Source organism: Theropithecus gelada, chromosome 14 (genome assembly GCF_003255815.1).
Source record: "Theropithecus gelada isolate Dixy chromosome 14, Tgel_1.0, whole genome shotgun sequence".
NCBI lineage: Eukaryota > Metazoa > Chordata > Mammalia > Primates > Cercopithecidae > Theropithecus > Theropithecus gelada.
The window spans coordinates 100,007,467-100,034,982 of NC_037682.1; the positions used below are offsets into that span (position 1 = coordinate 100,007,467).

The 27,516-nt window shown below is 37.2% G+C and overlaps 1 protein-coding gene across 2 annotated transcripts in view; it reads left to right on the forward strand.

Annotated features, from left to right (window-relative positions):
• ATM (ATM serine/threonine kinase) overlaps nt 1-27,516 on the forward strand; it is a 135,072-nt gene that overhangs the window by 97,196 nt on the left and 10,360 nt on the right. For both annotated transcript variants that reach the window (XM_025357030.1, XM_025357031.1), the window contains 14 exons: nt 647-881; nt 1,393-1,560; nt 2,981-3,094; nt 4,333-4,550; nt 5,525-5,732; nt 6,767-6,880; nt 7,199-7,357; nt 8,082-8,220; nt 9,514-9,596; nt 10,587-10,727; nt 11,487-11,603; nt 18,707-18,856; nt 21,247-21,412; nt 22,776-22,862. In XM_025357030.1, coding sequence (XP_025212815.1) covers nt 647-881; nt 1,393-1,560; nt 2,981-3,094; nt 4,333-4,550; nt 5,525-5,732; nt 6,767-6,880; nt 7,199-7,357; nt 8,082-8,220; nt 9,514-9,596; nt 10,587-10,727; nt 11,487-11,603; nt 18,707-18,856; nt 21,247-21,412; nt 22,776-22,862 — 2,099 coding nt within the window. The remainder of the gene's footprint in view (nt 1-646; nt 882-1,392; nt 1,561-2,980; nt 3,095-4,332; nt 4,551-5,524; nt 5,733-6,766; nt 6,881-7,198; nt 7,358-8,081; nt 8,221-9,513; nt 9,597-10,586; nt 10,728-11,486; nt 11,604-18,706; nt 18,857-21,246; nt 21,413-22,775; nt 22,863-27,516) is intronic.

Sequence of the window (27,516 nt, forward strand, 5' to 3'; positions counted from 1 at the left end):
CTCTCCCTGCTTCCTCTTTCTTATTTCTTTCAATAAATGTCCCTGAAGGATTGGGTAGTATTTCATAGTTCAGTTATTTGGGAAGCATACTATTCATATAAACTAATTGTACAATATGCCTTTTCTGTTCCTTTAATAATGTTGGTAAATGAAACCTTTGCCAGATGCCAGCTTTTCCTTCACTGGATTGTGATTTTTTTTTTGACATCTATAATTATGCATCAAGTTGTCCCCAGTAGGGGATCCCTCATTTCCTTGCTGACATGTCCTCATTACTACAAGCAGTATTGAAGCAGGACTAAAGATGTAGGCATTCTTTATGATAGGTCTGATGAATATATTCTTGTTTCAGAAGAGTATTTAGAAGGGCTGCTTTTTGTAATGTCAGAGTATTAAAAAAAATTTTTTTAATGTTTCTCATCTGTGGCCTCTCTGCTAATAACCTCTTATGAGCTCTGACCACATAGTATTTTGTAGTTTTCTAAATTTTGATCCATACTTAGGATTATTTATAAGTTCTAGTGTTGTCACTACAAAAGTTTCTTTGTATTATTATATTATGTCTTAAGTTTCAGAACTTACATAGTTTTTTTTTTTTTTTTTTTCATTTATCTTGCTTACATGAACTCTATGATGTGGCCTTCAGATCAGTCACACATAGACAACTCTCTGAAGTATATATTAAGTGGCAGAAACACTCCCAGCTTCTCAAGGACAGTGATTTTAGTTTTCAGGAGCCTATCATGGCTCTACGCACAGTCATTTTGGAGATCCTGATGGAAAAGGAAATAGACAACTCACAAAGAGAGTGTATTAAGGAGATTCTCACCAAACACCTTGTAGAACTCTCTATACTGGCCAGAACTTTCAAGAACACTCAGGTAAATATAATTTAAAACTATGTCATCTTACCTCTTGACCTTCCTTTTATTATTTAAAACACAGAAAGCCTGAATGAAAAAGAAATGTCATTAGGAGATAGTGATCTCTATTAATATATAGTAAAGATAGTTGTTTAAGAGTGCCCATTTTGGAATTAGATCTGACTTTAAGCCTTGGGCAAGGTACTTAATCTTTTCTCAACATCAATTTCCTGGTTATAAAATAAGATACCTAATATACTATATTGATAACAATTCGGTGATTTTATATACTGTGTGTATAGACACACAGATACACATACATATATATATATATAGAGAGAGACAGACGGACAGATAGGCATACGTGGGGTTGGGGAAATGTCATGCAGACAGAGAGGTACTTAAGATAGCCCCTGACAAGTAGTTAAGTCCTCAATGAATGGTAGTTACTGCTTTCATTATTACTATTATTGACGGTGGTAGTAGTAATAGTAGAAGTATTTACTCCCATATGTCATTTTCATTTCAGCTCCCTGAAAGGGCAATATTTCAAATTAAACAGTATAATTCAGTTAGCTGTGGAGTCTCTGAGTGGCAGCTGGAAGAAGCACAAGTATTCTGGGCAAAAAAGGAGCAGAGTCTTGCCCTGAGTATTCTCAAGCAAATGATCAAGAAGTTGGATGCCAGCTGTGCAGCGGTTTGTTTTTTTATTGGCTGGATTAGTGTTTTACTGTTATTTAAAAAACACAAATGTGCTTTAAAATAGTTTTAATAACAATTTTATTAGAGCCTTGAAATTACTAATTTATGAACAAGATATTGTAAAACTGGTCTTGAAAATTAATTTGTAAAAGATGTTTAGAAACTTTTTCCTATATATAACAATTCTATCAGTCCGTCATGTGGTAGATTCATTTAATGTTTCCCAGTATTAAGCCTTTAACTTCCTACAGAATTCAAGAAAGATATGTGGGAAATGAATGAAATAGCTACTCTGAATTTGAAAAGGCAAGTGAAAAACGGGAAGAGAAAATGAATGAAAGAACTAAATTACAAAATAAAAGCAAGTTGGGACAGTTAGGTTGTCAATCCAAATGCTTTGAAAATATCACATCTAATATTTTATCTAATATTACCTGTTAGTTTTTGCAAACTTATGTTGCTACTTCAGCTATATATCCAGCATACACACTGGATAAAGTAGAGACATTGGTGTCCCCAACGTTTGTCTACAGTGGTGTCCCACAGACATGTTCCTGCTTAGTGAATATCAGCTTACTGTGCTTTTTTATTTATTTATTTATTTATTTATTTATATTTGAGACGGAGTCTTGCTCTGTCACCCAGGCTAGAATGCAGTGGCATGACCTCAGCTCACTGCAACTTCCACCTCCCTGGTTCAAGCAATTCCCCTGCCTCACCCTCCCGAGTAACTGGGATTACAGGTACATGCCACCATGCCCAGCTAATTTTTTCGTATTTTTAGTGGCGATGGGGTTTCACCACGTTGGCCAGACTGGTCTGAACTCCTGAGCTCAGGCAGTCTACCCGCCTTGGCCTCCTAAAGTGCTGGGATTACAGACGTGAGCCACCACACCTGGCCTTTACTGTACTTTTTGATGTTGGGCACTCATTGTATAGCATCTTCTGTTATTAGAGAAATCATTATACCAAAGCACTGAATGCCAATATGATATGTGTAAATATTGCTTAATAGTATTTGCCCTGAAGTATGTGCTGTCTGGAGTTACCCAACTTCCTCGTACCTCAGTTTTCTAATCTGCAAATTGGGGGTAATAATAGTTCTAATTTAATAGGATTCTTGTGAGAATTAGATGAGTTAATATATATAAAGCCTTTACAAAGTGTCGGGCATATGTAAGTGCTCAATAAATGTGACTTGCTCCAATAATGGCAATAATAATAATAAAGAGAGGATGATCGTTTCCTACATGGGATTATGAAAATAGTTGTATGGCAAAAGCAGATGAGGAAAAACTTTTTTTCCCCCCACCCACCGAGGAAAAACATTTTTAACCTGCTTTTTTCCCCTTACATGAAGGACAGTTGGGTACAGTCATGGTAATGTATTTTAAGATTTTGCCTTTCTTGTACAGAACAATCCCAGCCTAAAACTTATATACACAGAATGTCTAAGGGTTTGTGGCAACTGGTTAGCAGAAACTTGCTTAGAAAATCCTGCGGTCATCATGCAGACCTATCTAGAAAAGGTAAGATTTTTGGAGCAACCCTTAAGATAGTTACTTAGCATGAATATGCTTCATCTTTTCATCAAGATCAATATATTTCAAAAGCAAATAAAAGTATGGTTTTATTTTTCTATATATTATTACTGTTGTAGCTCTGTATAGTCTCTAGAGTGGAGTGAAACAGAAATGAAGCAGCCGATTTTGAAAGTAGGCCCAAGTATAGTATCTCTTCTTCCTCCTTCCTGCCTCCACTACCAGCTACCCTTTCAGCAGGTGGTTTCTGATAATTTCTTCATTTATTCATCTACAAAAATAACTGATTAAGGAATAGGCAAGTCAGCCTTTGCTCTTCATTAGCCTAGCCACCCACAAGTAAAGGCTTCAGTACACTAGCTCCCTTTGACTTTCCTGTTTCTTCCTCATTCCTTTAGAGTCACTAATTTTGGAAATAGTTACCTCACTAAATAAGTGTAACATGAAACACATGATGTGATTGTCTTTATTTATTTTTTATTTTTTTTGAGATGAAGTCCTGCTCTGTTGCCCAGGCTGGAGTACAGTGGTGCAATCTTGACTCACTGCAACCTCCACCTCCCAGGTTCAAGTGATTCTCCTGCCTCAGCTTCCCAAGTAGCTGGGACTATAGGAGTGTGCCACCACACCCGGCTAATTTTTTGTATTTTTAGTAGAGATGGAGTTTCTCCATGTTGGCCAGGCTGGTCTCGAACTCCTGACCTCAAGTGATCCACCCTCCTCGGCCTCCCAAAGTGCTGGCATTACAGGTGTGAGCCACCACACCCAGCCTGATTGTCTTTAAATTTTATAAAGTTATTTGTTTTTGCAGAGTTCTTTATGAGTATTAGCTGTTTGGGTTATTTCTACACTGTCAAAGTTGTTTTGAAAAGTCAAGAAAATACTATAGTTCAGGGCTGTCCAATCTTTTGGCTTCCCTGGGCCACATTGCAAAAAGAATTGCCTTGGGCCACACATAAAATATGCTAACATTAATGATAGCTAATGAGCTTTTAAAAAAAATCACAAAAGAAATCTCATAATGTTTTAAGAAAATGTACGAATTTGTGTTAGGCCACATGTGGCCCATGGGCCACGGCTTGGACAGGCTTGCAATAGTTCGTATAATTTAGCTAGCTTTTACATGTATATAAGTTAAACTTTAGTGTATTACCTTAATTCGAGTGATTCTTTAGATGTATTTAGTATTTGTAAATATAATTTAAATTGGTTGTGTTTTCTTGAAGGCAGTAGAAGTTGCTGGCAATTATGATGGAGAAAGTAATGATGAGCTAAGAAATGGAAAAATGAAGGCATTTCTGTCATTAGCCCGGTTTTCAGATACTCAGTACCAAAGAATTGAAAACTACATGAAATCATCAGAATTTGAAAACAAGCAAGCTCTCCTGAAAAGAGCCAAAGAGGAAGTAGGTCTCCTTAGGGAACATAAAATTCAGACCAACAGGTAACTAGGTTTCTACAAGTGACAATTTTATGTTCACCAGTTAACTGAGTGAATGTTTTTGCATAGAAAGAGTGACTTGGTCTTTTTATGTGATATAGTTGTGAGCACTAAAGGTTGGCTTAACTATATACAGATTATCTTGGTCTTCTGGGTTCTTTTCGTTTTTTGTTTTTTGGGTTTTTTTTGAGACAAGGTCTCACTCTGTCACCCAGGCTAGAGTACAGGGGTGTGATCACTGTCCTCCAGCTCACTGCAGCCTCGACCTCCTGGGTTCAAATAATTCTCCCCATCAGCCCCACAGGTAGCTGGGGCTACAGGTGCACGCCATACCTGGCTAATTTTTGTATTTTTTGCAGAGATGGGGTTTTTTGCCATGTTGCCCCGGCTGGTCTCAAACTCCTGGGCTCAAACGATCTGCCCACCTTGGCCTACCAAAGTTCTGGGATTACAGGTGTGAGGCATTGTGCCCTGTCTGCCTTGGTCCTACTGTAGTTAATTGCAAATTAGTATGTAAGACATTGACATGTGTTCTTTCGTAAATAATTCATGCTCTGCTTCTAAATTCATTGTGGAGAATATAGATATTAGCTTTCTGTTTTTTTGCTTTTTTGGTTTGTTGGTATTGTAGTGGAAAAGGAGATAGATATTGAAATTAATTACAAAAGTTACCTATTTTGATGTAATTAAATCCCTTTATTTAAGCCTGTCTTGAATCTGTATATTTTAGTGTAAGTAGAGGTTTAAGTTAGCTAAATAGCTTGGGGAGAGTCCCCTTTGTCCTTCGATGCCTGGGTGTGTGAATTGCACAGTTAAGACAAAAGTAAGTTTATCCCCTTTATAATCCTTAGAAGTTTGCTTTTTTCCCTGGGATAAAAACCCAATTTTTTTCATTTATGTTGTATATCATGTGTGTGATTTTGTAGTTCTGTTAAAGTTTATGCCTTTTGTGTTTTACCTTAATTATTCTATGCAAGATACACAGTAAAGGTTCAGCGAGAGCTGGAGTTGGATGAACTTGCCCTGCGTGCATTGAAAGAGGATCGTAAACGCTTCTTATGTAAAGCAGTTGAAAATTACGTCAACTGCTTATTAAGTGGAGAAGAACATGATATGTGGGTGTTCCGACTTTGTTCCCTCTGGCTTGAAAATTCTGGAGTTTCTGAAGTCAATGGCATGATGAAGGCAAGTGTTATTCAGCCCAATATTCTACCCTGTGCTTGAAAAACTTAGACGTTAGCCCCTTGATGTCAGGGATTTTGTATACCTCTTTGTATTCCTAGCACTTCATCTAGTACTCTACACATGAGTAGCATTTTGTAGTTTTCTAAACTTTGATCCGTATTTAGAATTATTTACAAGTTCTAGTCTTGTTTCTACAAAAGTTCCTTTGTATTATAATATTATATAAGCTGACAAGCTCTAAATGATGCAAGTTTGTGTGGAGGTGAGAGAATTTAGCTTGGTCCTATGTCTTTGCAGTTAACCATAGGAGAGTGTCTAGAATGGGGCATTAGATTGGATGATTTAGAAAGCAATTAAAGATGATGTGATCACAGGCAGGTTTTCCCCCTGCTGCAAAAATCTGGGATTTTTCCAATAAATTACTTTTGTAAGTAGAGAAAATACATTTTTAAGAAAATGTCAAGACAGCAGTATTGTATAAGTTTGTCTTTGAAAATCTTAGATTATAGTGATGAAACCTAATATTAAATTTATGTTGACAAGATATATATTGTTAGTCAATTTGAAGGTTAGAGATAAAATGTTTCTCCTGCAGTAAAAGAATAAGACTCATAATAGATACAGTCCATCTCTGCTGTAGTATACACTAAATATTACTTTTGGCCTATGGGGAAAAGCAGTTACTTCATTTTATTGTACACTGACTTCTCAGGAATCAAGATCACAGTCACACTCAGATCACATTTGTCTTCCTTAGACTTTTTGGAATATAAGCAGTACCAAGTATTCCAGTTCCAAATCCAGTTTAATTTAGGACCAAATATTTTGATTTACCAATGCATTAATCTAGAGTACCCATTAGAAAGACCTTCAGATAAGATAAGAAATGAAGGAAAAAAATATAGTTAATGAAGTTTTGTTAACCACTTGCTTATGCTAATAGAGGAGCACTGTCTTAAAATAATTTATTTGCTTAGATGTGAGAATATTTGAAATACCTTGTTTATTAATTTTGTGTCTTTTTTTAATGGTAGAGAGATGGAATGAAGATTCCATCATATAAATTTTTGCCTCTTATGTACCAACTGGCTGCTAGAATGGGGACCAAGATGATGGGAGGCCTAGGATTTCATGAAGTCCTCAATAATGTAAGTAAACCTGAAAATCAAACCACAATAATTATTTTCTATTATTACTATATATTATATAAAGTATGTATACCATTCCCTCTAAGAAATGGAAATACAAAATGTTATATTTTGTCTCTTCTCACATCACATAAGTTACTCATTTTCTCTAATTCCTCATAGGCCTCTGCCTCTTTCTCACACATGCAGACATACATGCTCTACCCACTGCAGTATCTAGACAGTAATACACATTTTAATGTTAACCAAAATGAAAAATATGGATTATAATTTTTTTGTCTATTTGCATAAATATAATAGTTCTTAATTTTCTTACAGCTAATCTCTAGAATTTCAATGGATCACCCCCATCATACTTTATTTATTATACTGGCCTTAGCAAATGCAAACAGAGATGAATTTCTGACTAAACCAGAGGTAGCAAGAAGAAGTAGAATAACTAAAAATGCGCCTAAACAAAGCTCTCAGCTTGATGAGGTATTTGGATTAAACATATATACCTTTTAGAAGTGTGATATTCAGTCTTTCCTAGAATATTTATTTTTAAAATCTTGTGTTATTATGATGCCATCTAAATTTGGTTCAAGGCTGGCACGGTGGCTCACACCTGTAATCCCAGCACTTTGGGAAGCTGAGGCGGGTCGATCACTTGAGGTCAGGAGTTTGAGACCATCCTGGCTGACAGACACGCGAAACCCTGTCTCTACTAAAAATACAAAAATTAGCTGGGCATGATGGTGGGCACCTGTAATCCCAGCTACTCGGGAGGCTGAGACAGGAGAATAGCTTGAACTCGTGAGGCAGAGGTTGCAGTGAGCCAAGATTGCGCCATTGCACTCCAGCCTGGGCAACAAGAGTGAAACTCTGTCTCTAATTAATTAATTACTTAATTAAAATTGGTTCAAAATTCCTTAATGTTTGTCAAAGCATAGGAGATACCAGTAGTATTTTACTTTTTTCCTCACAGCAGCTGGCAAAGGGAAACAGTAGATTTTTGAAAGGCACCTAAGTCATTGATGAGAGTATGTATTTTTGATGTATTTCATTTATGGCTGTTTTGTTTGTATCTGAGGAATTATAATCATTCCATTGTCTAGATTTGTGCATAAATTCTGTTTTTCTCTTTGTTTTTCTAACTCTGAGAAGTTTAAATGTTGGGTAGTTCCTTATGTAATGTTTTTTATTTGTGTTTTATTAATAGGATCGAACAGAGGCTGCAAACAGAATAATATGTACTATCAGAAGTAGGAGACCTCAGATGGTCAGAAGTGTTGAGGCACTTTGTGATGCTTATATTATATTAGCAAACTTAGATGCCACTCAGTGGAAGACTCAGAGAAGTATGTGTTTCAAAGAAGGAATATTACTTTCTTGCTATGTTACTCTCTGTAGACATATATTAATTATAGAACCTAATAAGTAAATCTGCTTAAAATCACAAACATAATCCAAAAGCTTAATTTATTTATTTATTTTTTTTTTTTTTTTTTTTTTTTTTTGAGACGGAGTCTCACTCTGCCGCCCAGGCTGGAGTGCAATGGCCGGATCTCGGCTCACTGCAAGCTCCGCCTCCCGGGTTCACGCCATTCTCCTGCCTCAGCCTCCCGAGTAGCTGGGACTACAGGCGCCCGCCACCGCACCCGGCTAGTTTTTTGTATTTTTTAGTAGAGACGGGGTTTCACCGTGTTAGCCAGGATGGTTTCGATCTCCTGACCTCGTGATCCGCCCGTCTCGGCCTCCCAAAGTGCTGGGATTACAGGCTTGAGCCACCGCGCCCGGCCAAAAGCTTAATTTATATCTGATAGCTTCAACATTCCCTGGTTGCTTTTTTACTTAATATCTCTTGGGAGAACTGATAATAGGTTACTACACTAAATTAATTATTTAATCTTCTGGCATACTTATTACGGAGAATTGCATAGAGGCAAGTGTATTCAAATAATTGAATAACTGAACATTTCTAGAGTCAAAAGTTTTTTTAAATGATGTGGTTACTAAAACGGTGCCCTGGGACTTAAAAACAAAAAGCCTTTACCATTTCTTCATAGGTGCTAAAATGCCATTATTTAATTATTATTCTTACTGTGTCAGTTCAGATAATTATAAGCTGCTATAATCTTTGGTTTTGTGACTAGTCTCTAAGTATGCTTCTAAGTATCTCACCATACTTTAATAATTGCATTTTTTTTTCTATTCAGAATCGTATCTTCAAGTTTAAATTCTTATTACTTTAAAACACGAATGGGGCTTCACATACTGTTTCTCTAAGCAAACAAAAAGGATTGACATGTCTTTTAGTTGCATTTAATAGTAATGTGACAGGAGTATGTTATCTATGTACTATGCAAACTATTACGTAAGTATTTTAAGATGCTTAGTCTGGTTCCTCAGGTGGAATCTGGTCTAGTTACCCCTGTCAGGTAACCTGCAAATTTACTTAAAGCTACATTAGCCACTGTTGAGCTTTGACCCTGAGCTGCACAGTGGCCAAAGCCTAGTCTTCATTTCTCAATCACAGCCTGGACCACAGATGAGCAACAAGTTGGGGCCAGTGGTGTCTGCTGACTATTCCTGCTTGACCTTCAATGCTGTTCCTCAGTTTGTCACTAAAATCTCTTCATTTTTCAATACAGAAGGCATAAATATTCCAGCAGACCAGCCAATTACTAAACTTAAGAATTTAGAAGATGTTGTTGTCCCTACTATGGAAATTAAGGTAATTTACAACTAACTCTTGATTTTTTTTTTAAACTAAATTTTTTTTATTAGATTGAACCATTTGAAATAGTATTTTTATGTAAGTCAGAATTGGTTAAATATTGGCAAATTTCATGTGTTTCAACCTATAATTTCTCAGTATTATATTTCCTTTGCTCAAGCCCTAAAACACTCAAAAGCTTCTCTTGCTTTCTTTTCCGTTGCCTTCAGTTCTACACCTCCCATCTTTCTTATGAAGGTCTATAGACTGTTACTTTCATTGGCCAGAAGGAGAGTTTCTGTGTGCTTATGCCAAGATTAATTTTTGACTTGGCAAGGAAGGTTCCAATTGTCATATATTGTTCTTAAAAATTCTATGTGCAATAAAATGTATTGGCTGTGATATATCACAGTATTAAGTAATATAGTACCTATTATTATAATATTAAGTTGACTTCATATGCATAATACACTTAGCTGTGTTCTAATGTTCTTTCATTGCAAGAAATAATGGAATTTCATGTGGGCAGGGATATATGTAATAATAAGTGTTATAAGTTTAGAAAATGATCATCTTAAATACATTGTCTTTTCATTTTGCAGTTTAGTACTATCTAGTTACTTGATTTGAAATGTAGCTGTATCATGTGGATTGACTGCTATTTTTCTAGCTATATCAGCTAAGTGATTTAGCTGAATATTTCCTTAAAATGCCAGATTTAGCAGTTACAACCCAGAAAACTCCTGCTCTTTTCCAAAATTTACTTTATGTTTTTGTGAGGAGTTATTTCTCAGATGACTTTAGGTATATTAGTGAATCTCTGATTAAACAGTAGTTAAAGTTACAGGCGAGAGCCACTATACCCATCCTATAGTTGCAGTTCTTAACCAATATCACATTGTCATTTGTTCCTCTGTTTAATATTAAAATTGCCATTTATAATGTATTTTTCTTTAAGTGCAAACAGTGTATCTGACCTATTATCAATCATGTTTATGCTTTTATTAGGTGGACCACACAGGAGAATATGGAAATCTCGTGACTATACAGTCATTTAAAGCAGAATTTCGCTTAGCAGGAGGTGTAAATTTACCAAAAATAATAGATTGTGTAGGTTCTGATGGCAAGGAGAGGAGACAGCTTGTTAAGGTGAGCCATCCCTTCTCTGGCTTAGCCCTTAGAGTTTTAATGATGAAAAATTTTAGTTGATATCTTCTTTCTGCTTTATTTGGGTTTTTGTCTTTATTTTGAATAATTGCAAATGAGGAAGATTTGTAGAGTAGAAATGCATTACTTTCTAGAACCAGGCTTTTCTCCATTTTTTGTGTGTGTGTGTGTGTGTGTGTCTCTCTGAAAGACCATCATTATTATATGGTTGATTCAAGTAAAAGAATACCATTAAGATGTACAGACATGTACAGTGAGCTTGCTTCTTGTGAAAAAAATACTTTGGTGTCTGTCTCTTATCTCCTTGAATAGTACAAGTTGACGTCCTTTGTGTCAGTATACTGGGTCTGGTACTGTTCCAAGGGCTATTTAATGTACCGAAAAGGGAGAGCATTCTTCCCTTACCATTTGCTCATGAGCTCTTTGGGTCCTACTGGGGAGTGGTGGAAAGACACAGTGCTGTTTTACTCAGGTGTTTGCAGTATGCCTTCCTACGGGGGACTTCCAGTTAATCTAATTACAGAAGTAGCGAGGGGAACCTTCTTTTTCTAAATCAGTGTAAATGTTGTAGCTTATTCTAAATGAAAGAATGGCAGTATATCTTTAATTATTTGGGAGACTGTCAAGAGGTGCACAGATGCTCAGATTTGTTTCTGAGTGCCCTTTGCTATTCTCAGATGGCTCTGTGTTTTTATAATAAAATAAACTGTACTTGTTTATTCATGTTTAATTATTCTGAAGGGCCGTGATGACCTGAGACAAGATGCTGTCATGCAACAGGTCTTCCAGATGTGTAATACATTACTGCAGAGAAACACTGAAACTAGGAAGAGGAAATTAACTATCTGTACTTATAAGGTAACTATTTGTACTTCTGTTATTTCACCAGAAACATATAAAAGATGCCATTTGGCGGGGTGAAGTGGCTTATGCCTATATTCCTAATGCTTTGGGAGGCCAAGATGGGAGGATCGCTTGAGGCCAGGAGTTCGAGACCAGCCTCGGCAACATAGTGAGACCCCATCTTGACAAAAAGTAAAAAAAAAAAAAAAGCCAGGCGTGATGGCATGTGCTTGTAGTCCCTTAGCTACTTGGGAGGCTGAGGTGGGAGGATCACTTGAGTCCAGGAGTTTGAAGCTGCAGTGAGCTCAGGCTTGGCAGTGAGCCCCCAGCCTGAGCAACACAGCAAGATCCTGTTTAAAAAAGAAGAAGAAGAAGAAGAAGCCATTATTTGGACCAGGAGTCTACAAATGTTTTCTGTGAAGGACCAAATAATAAAGATTTATTTTCTTTTAAAAAGTCTTTATTACTGTTAATTATAGTTAGGTTTATAGTCAGGTATTTTTTCCTTTTTTTTCTACTCAACAATATGTCACAGAAATCTTTCTCCTTTTTTAACAGCTGCATTGTGTGTATGTATGTAGTTTTTTATACAAGTCCTTATCAATGGGCATTTGGGTTGTTTTCAGTCTTTTGCTGGTACAAACAATGCTGTATTACAGTGAATAACCTTGAACATACAAATTTCATACATGTGCAGGCAAATCAGTAGCATGGATTTCCAAAAGTTGGATTGCTGGGTTAGAGGATACATGCACCTGTAATCTGGTACATATTGCCAAATTACTCTCAATGGGGGTGTACCCACTTACATTTCCTCTAGCTATTTGCCTGAGAAGACAGTCCTCAGTCACATTCTATTAGCTGATCATCTTTGACTCATATTAATTATTCATTTAACCGTTTAGAAATAACAATAAATCCTTAATTTAAAGGGCCTATTTTCCATAGGTTTGTCTTTTGTGATTTCATTCATGTACCTCATTTTAAAACTTTCTACTTCTATAAATGTTGTAACAGGGACTATGGGTGACACCTGCTTTTTTATATATTTCTAGTTTTCTACTATGAATGTGTTTTATTTTTAAAATAATGGCTAAATTAAAAGCCCTAAATAGGGGAGTGGGGAAGAATAAATTAGATCTACCCTCCAAAATTCTGCTTGAGCTAGGCTATTGTAATAAAAAGCAGAACTTGGTTTTGAGCTTCTTAACTGCTTTCAGAGACAAATATAAAACTTACTGGTTGGGAGACGGGCATACTGTTCATTAAGGAAAGCACAATTTTTTTCCTTAGCCTTCAAGTTTGTGAGAAATTTGTGACATGGAACTTTCTGTAATAATAACTAACATAATAGATGCTTTCCATTAGCAGTTTAAAAAGCTAATTAATCCTCGATGAATGCAGAAAGCAAAAGTTGCTCTATAAAAGTTACTCTGTACAGGGATTCTGTTTTTTTTTGAGACGGAGTCTAGCTCTGTTGCCCAAGCTGGAGTGCAGTGGCGGGATCTCAGCTCACTGCAAGCTCCGCCTCCCGGGTTCACGCCATTCTCCTGCCTCAGCCTCCCGAGTAGCTGGGACTATAGGCGCCCGCCACCTCGCCGGGCTAGTTTTTTTGTATTTTTTTAGTTCAGACGGGGTTTCACCGTGTTAGCCAGGATGGTCTCGATCTCCTGACCTCGTGATCCCAGCGTCTCAGCTTCCCAAAGCGCTGGGACTACAGGCTTGAGCCACCACACCCGGCCTGTACAGGAATTCTTTGATGTGGTTAAGATCACTGGTACTCGAGCTTTAGCAGACATCACAGTCACTTGGAGAGTTTGTTAAAACACAGATTCCTGAGCCCCATTCTTAGAATTTCTAATTCAGCAAGATTAGGGTGGAACCTGTGAATGTGTGTTTCTAGCAAGATACCAGTGATGTTGATGCTGCACTGGTCCAGGGACAACACTTCGAGACCTACCAGTCTAGTTGTTCTACCACCTATTGACCTGTCCTAATTTTAGAACAAAGCTGATGATGTATTAGCTATCTCCTATCTGACAGATAATGTAGAGATTGCTAAGAAATTTTTAGAGAGTAGATTTTCCTGTAATGTGAATGAAAGGAAATTTTTTTATGCTCTAAATGCCAGACTTTTAGATTGCAAAGATAATGACTGAAGAATTGGGTTACAAAAGTACGGGCTATAGGAGCACCTCCTGAACTCTCAGAAAGTAGCTAAGATTTCCAATCAGGTACACAATTGAACCTCCAAAGTTCATTGCTGTAAAGTACAAAAAAGCCAATGCCTGACCTAGAATATCTTGAAGGCAGAAATTACTAAACTTTCATCTCTACCTTATGACTTTTTCAACAGCTAGTTTTTACACAAAACTATTTTACCATATAAATTATTCCATTAAGATTTCTAGCCGGGCATGGTGGCCCACACCTGTAATCCCAGTACTTCAGGAGGCCGAGGTGGGTGGATCACTTCAGGCCAGGAGTTTGAGACCAGCCTGGTGAACATGGCCAAACCCCATCTCTACTAAAAATACAAAAAAATTAGCCAGGCATGGTGGCACATGCCTCTAGTCTCAGCTACTCGGGAGGCTGAGGTGAGAGAATCACTTCAACCGGACGGCAGAGGTTGCAGTGAGCCGAGGTTGTACCACTGCACTCCAGCCTAGGTGACAGACCGAGACTTCGTCTCAAGAAAAGAAAAATGTCTAGAGGCCAGATGCAGTGGCTCACGCCTGTAATCTCAGCACTTTGAGAGGCCAAGGCAGTAGGATCACTTGAGGCCAGTAGTTTGAAACCAACCTGGGCAACATAGCAAGACCTCATCTCTACAAAAAAATAAAAATGTAGCTGGCCATGGTAGCATGCACCTATAATCCTAGCTACTCAAGAAGCTAAAGCGGGAGGATTGCTTGAAATCAGGAGTTTGGGGCTGTACATGAGCTGTGATCATGCCACTGCAGTTCAGTCTGGGCAGCAGAGCAAGACCTTGTCTTAAACAAAAAAAGCGGGGGGAGTAACCCAGGTAATTAATTGAGTATTTAATGTTATACATCTCAATGTTAAAGTATAACCTCTAAACACAACAGTTTAGGTTTCACTATTTCTTAGAATTACAATAAGCCAATTATGTTATTCTGAGATTACTCCAAGAATGTGAAAGTTGTGTCATCATTATGTTAAACTAACTGTTCTTGCCTTTAGTTGAGGTTCCCTAGACTACAGCGAAGTAGTCTACCCAGTCCAGTCATCTGTAGAGTCATTCCCAATCCTGAGATTCAGGTCTTCTGTGGTCATTGTGTCACCAAGAGCAAACATTGACTACCTGGAACTAAATCTTGGTATACAAACCTTGTGCTATTGTGCAACCTCAAAAGGAGAGACTTGTATATTGAGGCATGCCAGATATCTCTTGTCAGAGAATCAGATGGAAATGAAGACAGTTCTTATTGTATATGTTGATAACTCAGACATACCCTTAACATTAACCAGAATTAGGGTGGCTGACCCCATTTTTCTCCACCAAAACTGTGCATTGTTACAAAGTATACTGAACAAGCCTAAATTCTTAGGTGTCAGAGGATTTGTTTTCTAAAAGGCAAGTCTCCAATATGTAAGTGCTGAAAGGAGCTTTGTATTTAACCTGATCATCCTGCCTTGTGCCAATAAATAATTTTTATTCCTTGTCATGCATATTTCAGAGCCTCCATCTCAGTCATGGTTCTGGGGAGAGAAGCCATAATATCTTAAGGCATTCACTGAATATAATGAATTAACTTCATTTCTGTGTATCTAGGATGGTATCAGCTGTGTATTTTGAGAGAACTGAGGAAATAGTCATCAGTCCTTTTTTGTGGTATTTACACAAAATACCCAGATACCCAATTGAAATTTTACAGAGAATCTTTAGTACCAGAGAAAACACTGTCATTTGCTTTTTGAAATTCAAATTCAGCTCTTTCTCCAACAACCAACATCACAGTTGAGACTCTAAGCTGAGGCAGAAAAAAGCTAACCTATTCCTTTCTACATCAATCTCTCAACAAAAAATAAGGGTTTGATTCCCCCCCTCCGAACTAGATAAGAAAGTAATCAATGTAAAAGAGACTTTAGACAGAGTACACTACACTGCAAGAATGTTAATGTGATCAAGCATCAAGGGTCACAGCTAACTCAAAGTCAAAGAGCAGGGGAGAGGGCAATGTAGAATACTCAGGCAGGAAGGGAAGTCAGAAAGGCCATGAGATCATTCGTTTGTTCAATAAATGTGAATTTATATGCCTATGTTGGGTTAGATACTCTAGTGAGTGCTAGGTCTATAGAAGCAGTAAAACATCGCCCTGGTCCTTAAGGTGTTCACATTCTAATAGGGAAGATAAACATAATAAACATAATTAAAATGCAAAGTGTATTGTTAGAGATGGCACCACCTTCACTTGGTTGCTCAGACTGAAACCTAGAGGCTTTATTTTCTTTTTTTATTATTATGGAAAATTTCAAACATACAAAAGGAGACATCATGAACCCCCTTGTACTCGTCACTCAGCTTCAGCAGTTACCAACTCATGGGCAATTTTGTTCCATTTCTCCTTCCACCAACTTCCTTCCAATATTATTTTAAAGCAAGATGTCATATCATTTCATCTGTAAGCATTTCAGTGTGTAGAGCTATAAGATAATGTCTGTTTTAAAAAACCATTATCACAATACTGTCATCACTCCTAAAACAATTCACAAAAATTCCTAAATGTCACCAAGTAATGGGAGTCATTTTAAACTCTTGTTTCTCTCAAGTCTCGTCTATTCCATCAGCAAGTCCTATTGGTCAACTTCCAGGCAGGTCACTTTTTACCACCCCTGCTATTACCACCCTACTTCTACAGTCACATCTCTGTAGATACTAGCGTTCAAACCAACAGTTTACTTCTGCTCTTGGTTTTCAAAAGCTAGTTTTATTCATAACTGTTAGAGTGATCCTTTTAAAAGTATCTAAGACAGAGTACTGTTATCATTCGGTATCTGTGGGGGATTGTTTCCAGAGCCCCCTGTGGATACTAAAATCAAGTCCCTTATATACAGTGGTGTATGTAGCATTTGCCTGTAACCTATGCACCTTCTCCCATGTACTGTAAATCATCTCAGGGTTACTTAAAATACCTTATATAGTGTAAATGCTATGTAAGTAGTTGTTGTACTGTATTGGTTTTTAAAATCTGTGTTTTATTGTATTGTTTTTATTGAGGGTTTTTTGGTGAATATTTTTGATCCACAGTTGGTTGAATCTGCGGATGCAGAGGGCCAGCCGTATTCCATTTTCCTGTTCAGAACCCCAGATGAGTTCACACTGTCCCTGAATGACAGCTCTCTAAGTCATCTGCCTCTGCTGTTCTCCCTCCAGCCTTATCTGCCAGTCTCCTTATACTCCTCTCACTTTCTGCTTGTATAGATGAGTCATCTCCACTTAACTTACCTGGTCTTTTGCAATAGCTTAGACACACCAATTTGTTTCTGCCTCAGGGCTTTTCTGCTTCTGCCTGGAATGCTTTTCCCTCAGATCTTCACATCAGTCACTCCCTTCATTCAGGCTTCTGCTCCAGTGTTACCCTCAGAAAGGCCTCCAAGCATGTTGCCATTACCCACTTTCTCTCTTTTTTAAACTTATGTTTTGTTCTCTTATACTTATTATCTAATATCATGAAATGTTTATTAGGATATATGTTCCTCACCAGAATGAAACTTTATGAGGGCATAGTCTTCATCTGCCTTTTTGCCAGTCTGTTTTCAGTGCCCTAGCCCTGTGTGTAACACATAATACACCCCCAACAAATATATGTTAATAAATTAATCAAATGCTTCCTTAAGACACAAAACAGTTCAACGTATGTGAGAAAATTAAAATTAAAAAATGTATAGAATTAAAGACACCATAAAGACGAGTGACCAGCTGAGAAAATGAATATAATAATGTTAATTAGAACAAAAAGGATCATGAGATTTTGTTTTGCATTTTTTTTTTTTCTTTTTTAGCTCATCAGCAATCGTTAGTGTTGGCATATTTTATGTATGGCCCAAGACAATTCTTTCAGTGTGTCTCAGGGAATCCAAAAGATTGGACACTGCTGCTTAGAGAAAATGAAATATGTTCAGGAGTAGTTTATTTTATTGCAGCAATATTTCATGGAAATGTGGAAACAATGTAAATGCAGACTGGATAATTGTGGTGTATTTATGTAGTATATAGCTGTTGAATGATACAGAGTTAAATATGCTCACATAGTTAGGATAAAATAGTATTGAATAAAAAACCAAATTATAGAAGTTTACATATAGTATCATAATTTCACTTAATACTTACAACTATTTGTGTACATATAGCTTTGAAATAAAAGTATACCAAAAAATACATGACCATGATAAACCAGCTAATGTCGTCTTGACGGTGGGGAGGGACTTGGGGTCAGTGAAGCACACAACGGGGAGCTTCATCTCTTCCCCAGCAAATGTCAGAAAATCCTAGATTTGATATGGCTGTTTAATGGATAAAAGTGTATCTGTTAATATCATTTTCTACACTTTATGTATGCTTATAATTTTTAAAAATTTCCTTGTAAAATTGCTTATTTTGTATTTAGGAGTACATTTTCTCTCTGTGAAGATAATAACACTGTAAAGCAAGAGTACATGTAATTTCAGTAATGAAGTTACACTAAAATTGAGATCACATTCAGGGGTAATAATTTCCAAGTGAAGCTCCCCAACTTTAATTGATATTAAAATGGTAAGGAAAGCAGTTAATTCCTCTCCTAACTAGACAAACTAAGTATGGATTAATGACAGATGATGGTGAGTATAATTAACAGGAGTGACCTCTCAGAGAATCGTGGGGATTGAGTGATGGGCAGGCTCACAAACATCTAGGCAGCTGACTGGAAAATTACATTCTTTGAGCTTAAGTTTATTTCCGGTTGGTTTCCTCCAAGGAGCTTTGTCTTCTATGGACAGAGAAATATTAATACAACTTGAAAAAAATGCTTTGCACTGACTCTGATAGTTGAATGATCATCAGATGCTCTTTAATGGCCTTTTAAAATTAAAAGGTATTTAATCTGTAACTCCAGGTGGTTCCCCTCTCTCAGCGAAGTGGTGTTCTTGAATGGTGTACAGGAACTATCCCTATTGGTGAATTTCTTGTTAACAATGAAGATGGTGCTCATAAAAGATACAGGCCAAATGATTTCAGTGCCTTTCAATGCCAAAAGAAAATGATGGTGAGTGACACCCAAAATTAAAGCTTATTGCAAGATTATTTAATGGCTTATTAAAGCTGACAGCTATCAGATATTGTAGAATACAAAAAAACTTAAATTTCATCAGGTAATTGTCAAAGATAATAAGTAAAAGAAAGTAAACTCATCAGAATGAAAGTGTGTGAGTGAAAAAGGAAGGATTTTATAAACTACGTATGTCATCCCTTGTCAGATAAGAAATGTAAAGGTTATTCAATGTGTGCTGATTTGTTTTCAATTTGGGAATAAACTAATTTTTAACAAACAAAACACTAAAATGCCAGGCACGATGGCATGCACCTGTAATCCCAGCCACTTGAGAGGCTGAGTCTGTGGGATCACTTGAGCCCAGGATTTTGAGGCCAGCCTTGGCAACAGAGCAAGACCCCCTCTCTAAAAAACAGACACACACTAAAACAACAACAACAAGAGTATGAAGTAATTTTTTATGAAATTGAAATAGAAAACCTTCTAAGACATTTACAGTGTCACATTGGCCATCTAGTCTGATACTCATTCACAGAATCAGAAACATTTATTGTATGCTTTCTATCTACCAGGTACTGTGCTGACTTCAGACTTCACAAATAGTATGACTAATCATCATGATCCTTATCCCCATTTTAAAATGAGAAGTTCAGAGAACTTTCCCAAAGCCAGTGAGCTAATAAACAGAGCAAGGATTTGAGCCTTGTCTAAATCCAAAATCCATTTACTTTTCGTTTTATTGTGCTTTCTGTGACATGTTTTTAAAAATATGTGGTAAGTGCTATAGGTGTTGTGATGGAAATCTGTACCTGGCACACAGGGTACAGTGTAGGTATGGAGAAGGAAGTGCTTAGTTCTGCCTGGGGTGGGGAGAATAGAGATAAGTAGATCCAAGAAATGCTTCACAGAGGAAAGTGTGTGTGAACCAAGTTTTGTAAATGAGTTGTTTTTCAGACAGAAGGAGCATATAAGCAAAGGAGAAGAGGCATGAGCAGGCACAGACAACATAAGCATAGGTTTAGTGTTTGAGGAAGAAAAGATGAGATTGGAGCAGTAGTTGTTGGTCAAAAGATAGAGTGTTGCTTTATGAAATGCAAAGGAGTTTGCAATTTATGCTATAGGTCTTATGAGACCCTAAAGGATAATAATATCAGACTTGCATTTTAGAAAGAAATTCCGACAGCACTGTGGGTTCTATTTTTGAGAATGCAGACTGGAGGCATGAGATGGTCTGAACTGAGATGAATAGCAGTAGGAAGGGAGAATCGTGGGTAGAGATGAGAAATATGAAGGAGACAGAATTCACAGGATTTGACTGCTGATTAAAAATAAGGTTGGGGGGCAGGTGTGGTAGCGCATGCCTGTAATCCCAGCACTTAAGGAGACCAAGGCAGGAGGATTGCTTGAGCCCAGGAGTTTAAAACTGCCTGGGAAATATAGTTAGACCCCATCTCTACAAAAAATAAAAAGTCAGCCAGGTAGTGGTGGCACGTGCCTGTAATCCCAGCTACTCAAGAGGCTAAGGTGGAAGGATTGCTTGAGCCCAGGGGCCAAAGTTGCAATGAGCTGTGATCACACCCCTGCACTCCAGTCCAGGTGACGGAGACCCTGTCACCCTGTCTCAAAAATAAAATAAAATAAATAAAAATAATAAAAATTGTTGGAGAAAAGGAGTAGCCAGTGCCTCCCAGTTTTCTGGCTGGGGCAGCTGTGTAGATGGTGAAGCTCTTTACTGAATGGAAGAATAGAAGAGGTGACTAAAGTTTGCCAGAGATGAAGAAGTATTTGTTTGGATTTGGAAGTGATCCAAGTGAAGATGTTGGATGGGCAGCTGGAGAAGCACATTAAGCTAAAGCTTAATAAAGATATCTGGGCCAAACATTCAGATTTAGAAATCATCAGCATATAGATGGGAGGGAGTTGAAGTCGGTAAGCTTTGCTTCAGGTAGTATTTTACAGCAAGAATATGTTGGAGGATAGAGATCTGAGTCATGTCACCTGCCATCGATTCCTCTGTTCTCTCCCTTTTCCTGTTTTCTGTCGCAACCCAATGTTGTGATGCCATCTGAGCTACTGGAACTACTGAGGTGTTTCTGTCTTTGCTTCTGCTTAAGATTACAGGATTATTCAAATTAGAATTTAATCAAAACAAATAACAGTCACCGTAGGTGTGCTTCCTTCCCCAACGATTAATAACGGAAATCCTAAAGGGATTATCACTTGTAATTGATTGGTTCCCTGTCCAGACTGTTAGCTTCTTGTAGGTAATGTATCCTGTTCATCTTTATTGCCCTTATATCTGTCATATTTTTATATAAAAATGTGGATATTAGTTTAATCAAACACAATATTGAAAAATAATTATATATATGCTCTATTTAAAGGAGGTGCAAAAAAAGTCTTTTGAAGATAAATATGAAGTCTTCATGGATGTTTGCCAAAATTTTCAACCAGTTTTCCGTTACTTCTGCATGGAAAAATTCTTGGATCCAGCTATTTGGTTTGAGAAGCGATTGGCTTATACGCGCAGTGTAGCCACGTCTTCTATTGGTAATCTTGTACATACAGTAGATTCAGCACTTCGTTGTTTGGCAGGTTTTATTTTTGTTTGATTCAGCACTTTTTTTACATTCTGAGTTGCAGGGGGATGATAGTGATGATGTAGTTAGTAACCAAACCATCTTCATTATTAAATCACTATGTTTCTTGTTCATCCTAATTCTTAGCATCTACCTTTTTATAACTTATGTGAAGAGAATTCTCGTACTTTGATAAATAATAAAAAGACAGGGTTTTCTTCTTCGTTTTATAGTTAATGTGGCGTATTTTCTCTCCTCAATGTATTATTTCCTGAGACTTTCTTTGGAAAATAATAAAACCTGTGATAACTTACTTCCTTTAATTATTTTTGTTCTTTTGCATATAACCTCTAAAATAACTCTAAATATTATCACCTAGTGATTAATATTAATAGAATTTTGTTTTCAGAATAGAAATCATGAGATATATTTAAATATTTTGTATACAATATATATTTTGACTTTTTTCCCCTAAGAAATTAGAATAGGTAGATAGTATGGTTAACAAAATCCCAGAGCATGAGAACTAATGGAAACATTAGAGATCATTTAATCTATTGTTTCTTTTTTTTAAACTAAAGATGACTCATCACTTATGTACTATATCCCAGGAAGGCAGGGCTTGTATGTTTTGAAAGAGTTCCCAGGTAATTGTGAAACTGTCTTCTACACAGAGAATCACTAATCAGATACAACTAGTTTATAAACAAGAAAGTAGGCCTAGTTAATGACAGAGTGAGCCAGATATCCAATCATTCCGACTCCCTACCCAGTGTTTTTTTTGTAATGCCATGTGATTTCTCTCCCATCAGATGTCATCATCTGTCTGAAATACAGAAATGCAGTTTTTTGGGGGGATATATACCTGGTGAAATGAAATGAATTAATGGTTAATTTGTGTTAAATATAGTTCATCAAGGAGAAGAAAGTTTCACTGAAGAGTGAAGAGTTTATCCATAGACTTCTTATAAGTATGTTCAGTAAAAATTTGAGTACATATAATGCACTGTTTTGGCCCAGGTAAATAATGGGTCTCAACTTTAGCCACAATAATTTGTTAAGTACTAATATTTTAAAATGTGTGCCTATTAGTAAGCAAATTTTTTTAGCAAATCATCTAGGATTTGTAAAATGCAGTATGCATTAAAATAGCTGGTAAGATTTGAGTTAAACTCAATATGGCCAGTTATGCACATCATTTAAGTAGGCTAAAAATCCTAAACTACTTAAAGATTATACCAAGTCAGTGGTCTTAATTGAAATTATGGCTGTATATTAGAAAGAGATGGAATCAGTGATTTCAGATTGTTCGTTTTTTTTTGTTTTTTTTCCAGTTGGTTACATACTTGGACTTGGTGATAGACATGTACAGAATATCTTGATAAATGAGCAGTCAGCAGAACTTGTACATATAGATTTGGGTAAGTAATCAAATCTATGTATCTTTATTCTTTTTAATAAATATTTGGTCATCATGGAATGTTGTTTGCCTACCAAGATATTACAAATATAAGAGAGACAGATACATCAAAGCAGTAAATATTGGTGTTTTTTTGTTTTCAGCATAAACAGTTGTGCTGGAAGAAACAGTTAACTCTGCCTGGGATACTGAGTGAAACTTAATAGATGAGGTGACGTTTGAGCCTGGTCTTCAAGAAAGAAAGGAAGCATAATTCAGACAGAAGATAGAGCAGATTCAGAAGAAGGAATCAGGGCTATTCCACCAAAACAAGGAGTAATTTTAAGATGTAGCATGTTGTGGGAGTGGTGAGACATTAAATGTGTCTGGAGTGAAGTATGCTTGTAGTTGAGTCGCTTGAGCGAGAGATTGGTACTGGACTGTAAAAAGTCAGGCTGAGGAGTTTCAGCTTCAGTGCGTTAACCCATAGGAAATAAATGAAGGACATAATCATATTTTATTTTCAGAAAGATAATTTTAGGAGCACTTTGGGGAGTGGTATTGGCAACAGGAAGAAAAATTCAGGGATATTATAATAGGTTAGCAGAGAAATGATGAAGATTTTTACTAAAGTTGTAGAAACCAGAAGATTGGATTTGAGGGACATTTTTGTAGTAAACTGTACCAGTGATACTAAATGAGGAAATAGTGGGAGAGTGAGGCTCCCGGATAACTGAAGCTTCTAGCTAAGGAGTATATCAAGTTTTGTAAATAATAAGAAAGCGATGAATTTGGTTTTGCGCATTATTTTGAAGTATTAATGGGATTTATAGGTGGAATGGACAGTTTAATATATAAGAAAGAAAGGAGTGTGAATGTAATGACGGAGATCCAGAATCTTCAGCAAATAGATTTCTGTTGAAGTCGTTGGGCTAGAGGAGGTTCTGATCTTACACATCATCCTCGATAAAGAGACCTAAAGATGAACTCATAAGGAAAGTGAGCCTTGGAAAGGCTGAGCCAGAAAAAAATTGAGAAGTACGCAAGTCTTGAAAACTAGGAAGTCAGGATCTTGGAAGGCAAGAGGGGAAAGTATTTTATGAAAGAAATAGTGCTCAATAGTATCTGATACAGAAAGGTCAGAGAGGATGAATGCTGAAAATAGACCTCTGAATTTAACAAGTAATCAATCTTAGAGGCCTTGGAAGTTGCCTTTGGATAGAATGGAGGAAACCATACTGTAAAAAGGCAAGGACTGAATGGAAGTTAGGGATGTGTAGATTAAGAATGTGAAATCTGCCAGGCGCAGATCACAAGGTCAGAAGATCAAGACCATCCTGGCCAACATGGTGAAACCCCGTCTCTACTAAAATACAAAAAATTAGCCTGGTGTGGTGGTGGGCGCCTGTAGTCCCAGCTACTTGAGAGGCTGAGGCAGGAGAATTGCTTGAACCTCGGAGGCAGAGGTTGCAGTGAGCCAAGATCAAGCCACCGCACTGCAGCCTGCCGATAGAGCAAGACTCCGTCTCAAAAAAAAAAAAAGAATGTGGAATATTCCTATAAGAAGTTTAGAAGGGAAGGGAAGGATGGCAGAGAAGTTTGCTGCAGGGATGAGAGACACCTTTGGTCCTTGCTTTTTTAAGATAGGAGAGGTGTAAACATGTTAGATATTGAAGATACAGGAGAAAAACAAAAGATAATTGAAATAGCAAGCGATATCATAAAGTACGTAAGTCTGGTAGCATTGGCTTTAGATTGGAGGCATGTTAGCTTTTCTGCTGAGAGGAGGAAAAGTGATGCCAATAGGGAAGTCTTAAGCTGGAGGGGAAGGAGTATGAAGGAATTATATTTGCTATTCTGTTTTCGCTGAGAAATAGAAAGCATGCTCATTTGCTAAGAATTGGAGGGATGTTAACTGGCCTTAAAAGAACAATAAAATTCTAAAATTTACCATGGAAATGAGACCAAGACCTGACTAGAAAGGGATAAATAAATAAGACATGCCAAGCAGTTTAAGGGACACTTTCAATCCTAAATTTGTAGTGGAGCCAGTAGGGTTGTTGTATGATTTTCCAGCAGTCCTCAACATCCTTGGAGCTTAAGTTGTAGTTTAAAATGGTAGATGTGGCGGAGGGACAAGGGGACAAACAGATTTGAAGCGCTGATGAGAGTAATCAAGCTTATTCTCTACCCATGGGCTGAGTTAGGGAAGGAAGAGGGCTAATAAACTAGAAATCTCAGTCAAATTCAGAGACTGTTTAGTAAGAATAAGGGGTCGAAGGAGAAGAGGTTTTGATTGGAATGTACAATTTACAATGTCTAAGAGGGTGCAGTCTTAGGAGACTCATTTCTGGAGTGCAACCCATATGAGTGGTTCGCTAAGAGAGAATGAAATTGAATTCCATTAGAACAGAGATGGTCATGGATATTATATGGTTGTCCCCAGAATGAATTCTAGAGTTGGGACAGAGGAGAAGATTGTGAGCTAGGTCCATGCCAACATTCAGTGAATGTGAGAGAAAACCTTACAGGTTTACATAGTAAACATGAAGATGGGAGGGATTTGTTAGAGCCAGAAGGTGGGGATCTCAACAGGGGAGTGAGACTTTATCTGAGAATGAAAGGGCAGTGGTCTGGAAGATGCAAATTAGAGGTAGGAGTATGCCAACCTGTGTCCATTCAGGTCGTGCTAAAAGCATCTATAAATGAGAAGGGTAAATTGGTACAACCCCTTTGGAATATTGTTTGGCATTATCCACTAAAGCTGACTTCATGTATATCCTGTGACCCACCAATTCCACTCCAACAGAAATGCACACATATGTTTAAAAATGTTTATAGTAGCACTATTCATAATAGCCCCTAACTAGAAACAATCCAGATATCCCTCATAGGTAGAATGGATGAACAAATTGTATATTTATATTCTCTTTGTATATAATGAGATTGAATGAACAATAACACACAATATGGAAGACTCTCACAAATACAATGCTAAGTGAAAGATTCCAACACAAAAGAGTCCATATGTATAATTCCATTTATATAAAATTCAAAGGCTGATAAAATTAATGTACAGTATTAGAAATCAGGCTAGTGGTGACTCTTTGAAAGAGGTGGTTAGTGACTGGTAGAAGGGGCTGAAGGGGGGCCTCTGGAATGCTGGTGCGTTCTGTTAATGTGGATTTGTTACTTTGCAAAAATCTCAGTCACACACTTGGATGATTTGTATACTATTCTGTGTATATCTGTTTGGTTACCTGTTGCTGCATAACAAACCACCCCAGAATTTAGTAGCTTAAAATCACAATTTATTTATTGATTTATTTATTTATTATCTCTCATAGTCTGTTGACTGGGCTCAGCTGGGCAGTTTTCACTTAGGATCTCTCATGCAGATGCAGTTAGCATCTGGGGTTGGAGTTATCTTAAGACTCAGCGGGGCCAGAGTTCATGATGGCTTCTTCACTGACATGTCTGATGCTTCAGCACTCCTATGTGGCCTCTCTGTCCACAGTAGTGTCCTGGACCTATTCAGCATCTTGGGGCTCCAAGGGGGAGGAAGTGGAAGTTAAGGGCTAGGCCCGCAGCTTGCACAGTATCACTGCCATCACATTCTGTTAGTCATAGTCATGCCATAGGGTCCATCCAGGTTCCTTCCTGTTTCTGGGACTCCAGTAACCCTATGTTAGGCCTTCTCACTCTATACTGTTACCTGCTAGTCTATATTTTCCAACCTTTTTTTCCTTTTTTCTGACTCATTCCTTGGTGTCCGTGGACATATCCGGGGAACCTGGACTTTCAGTCCTACTCAGCTATAGCAAACTCTTTCCCTGTTGAGTGTCAGTGGAGGCCAATTGGGGAATCTAGTCTTTTGTCCTTACCTAGCGGTAACAAGGTGGTGACTCCCAAAGGCATCAAAAGCAGAAGTTTAAGGAAGATCCTGAGTCTCATAATAACTAAAAGGTGTAGGCATCGATTGAAAATCATTAGTCATACCAGGAACAAGGAAAGTCTCAACTTTAATGAAAAATGACCACCTGTAGGTGCCAACACTGAGATGACAATGATGTTTGAATTATCTAAGATTTTAAAGCAGCCATCATAAAAACGCTTGAAGGAGCAATTATAAACATGCTTGAAACAAATGAAAATATAGTAAGTCTCAGCACAGAAATAATTAGTCTCAGTATAGAAATAGATATAAAGGAGAACCAGATGGAAATTTTAGAACAGAAGAATATAGTAAATAAAATAAATTTCAACTGCAGAATGAGGAGACAGAAGAAGTGATCAGTGAACAGAAGACAGAGCAGTAGAAATTACTCAAGCTGAGTGACAGAGGAAGAAAATTAAGAGGAAATCTTTAGCATCTAGGGCAAATCAGAGTTCCTAGACTTGATACTAGAAGAACAATCTTTAAGAACTTGCAAAACTTAACAACAAAATCTACTCATAAAATGGCCATGTACTACAAATGTATATAGCAGCTTTATTCATAATAGCCAAGAACCGGAAAAATCCAGATGTCCTACAGTGGGCAAATGCTTAAACAAACTGTGTTACATCCATGCCCTGAAATACTACTCAGCAATGAAAAGAAACAGAACTATTAATAAACATAACAATTTGGATGAATCTCCAGAGCATTAGGCAGAGTGTGAAAAGCTATTCCC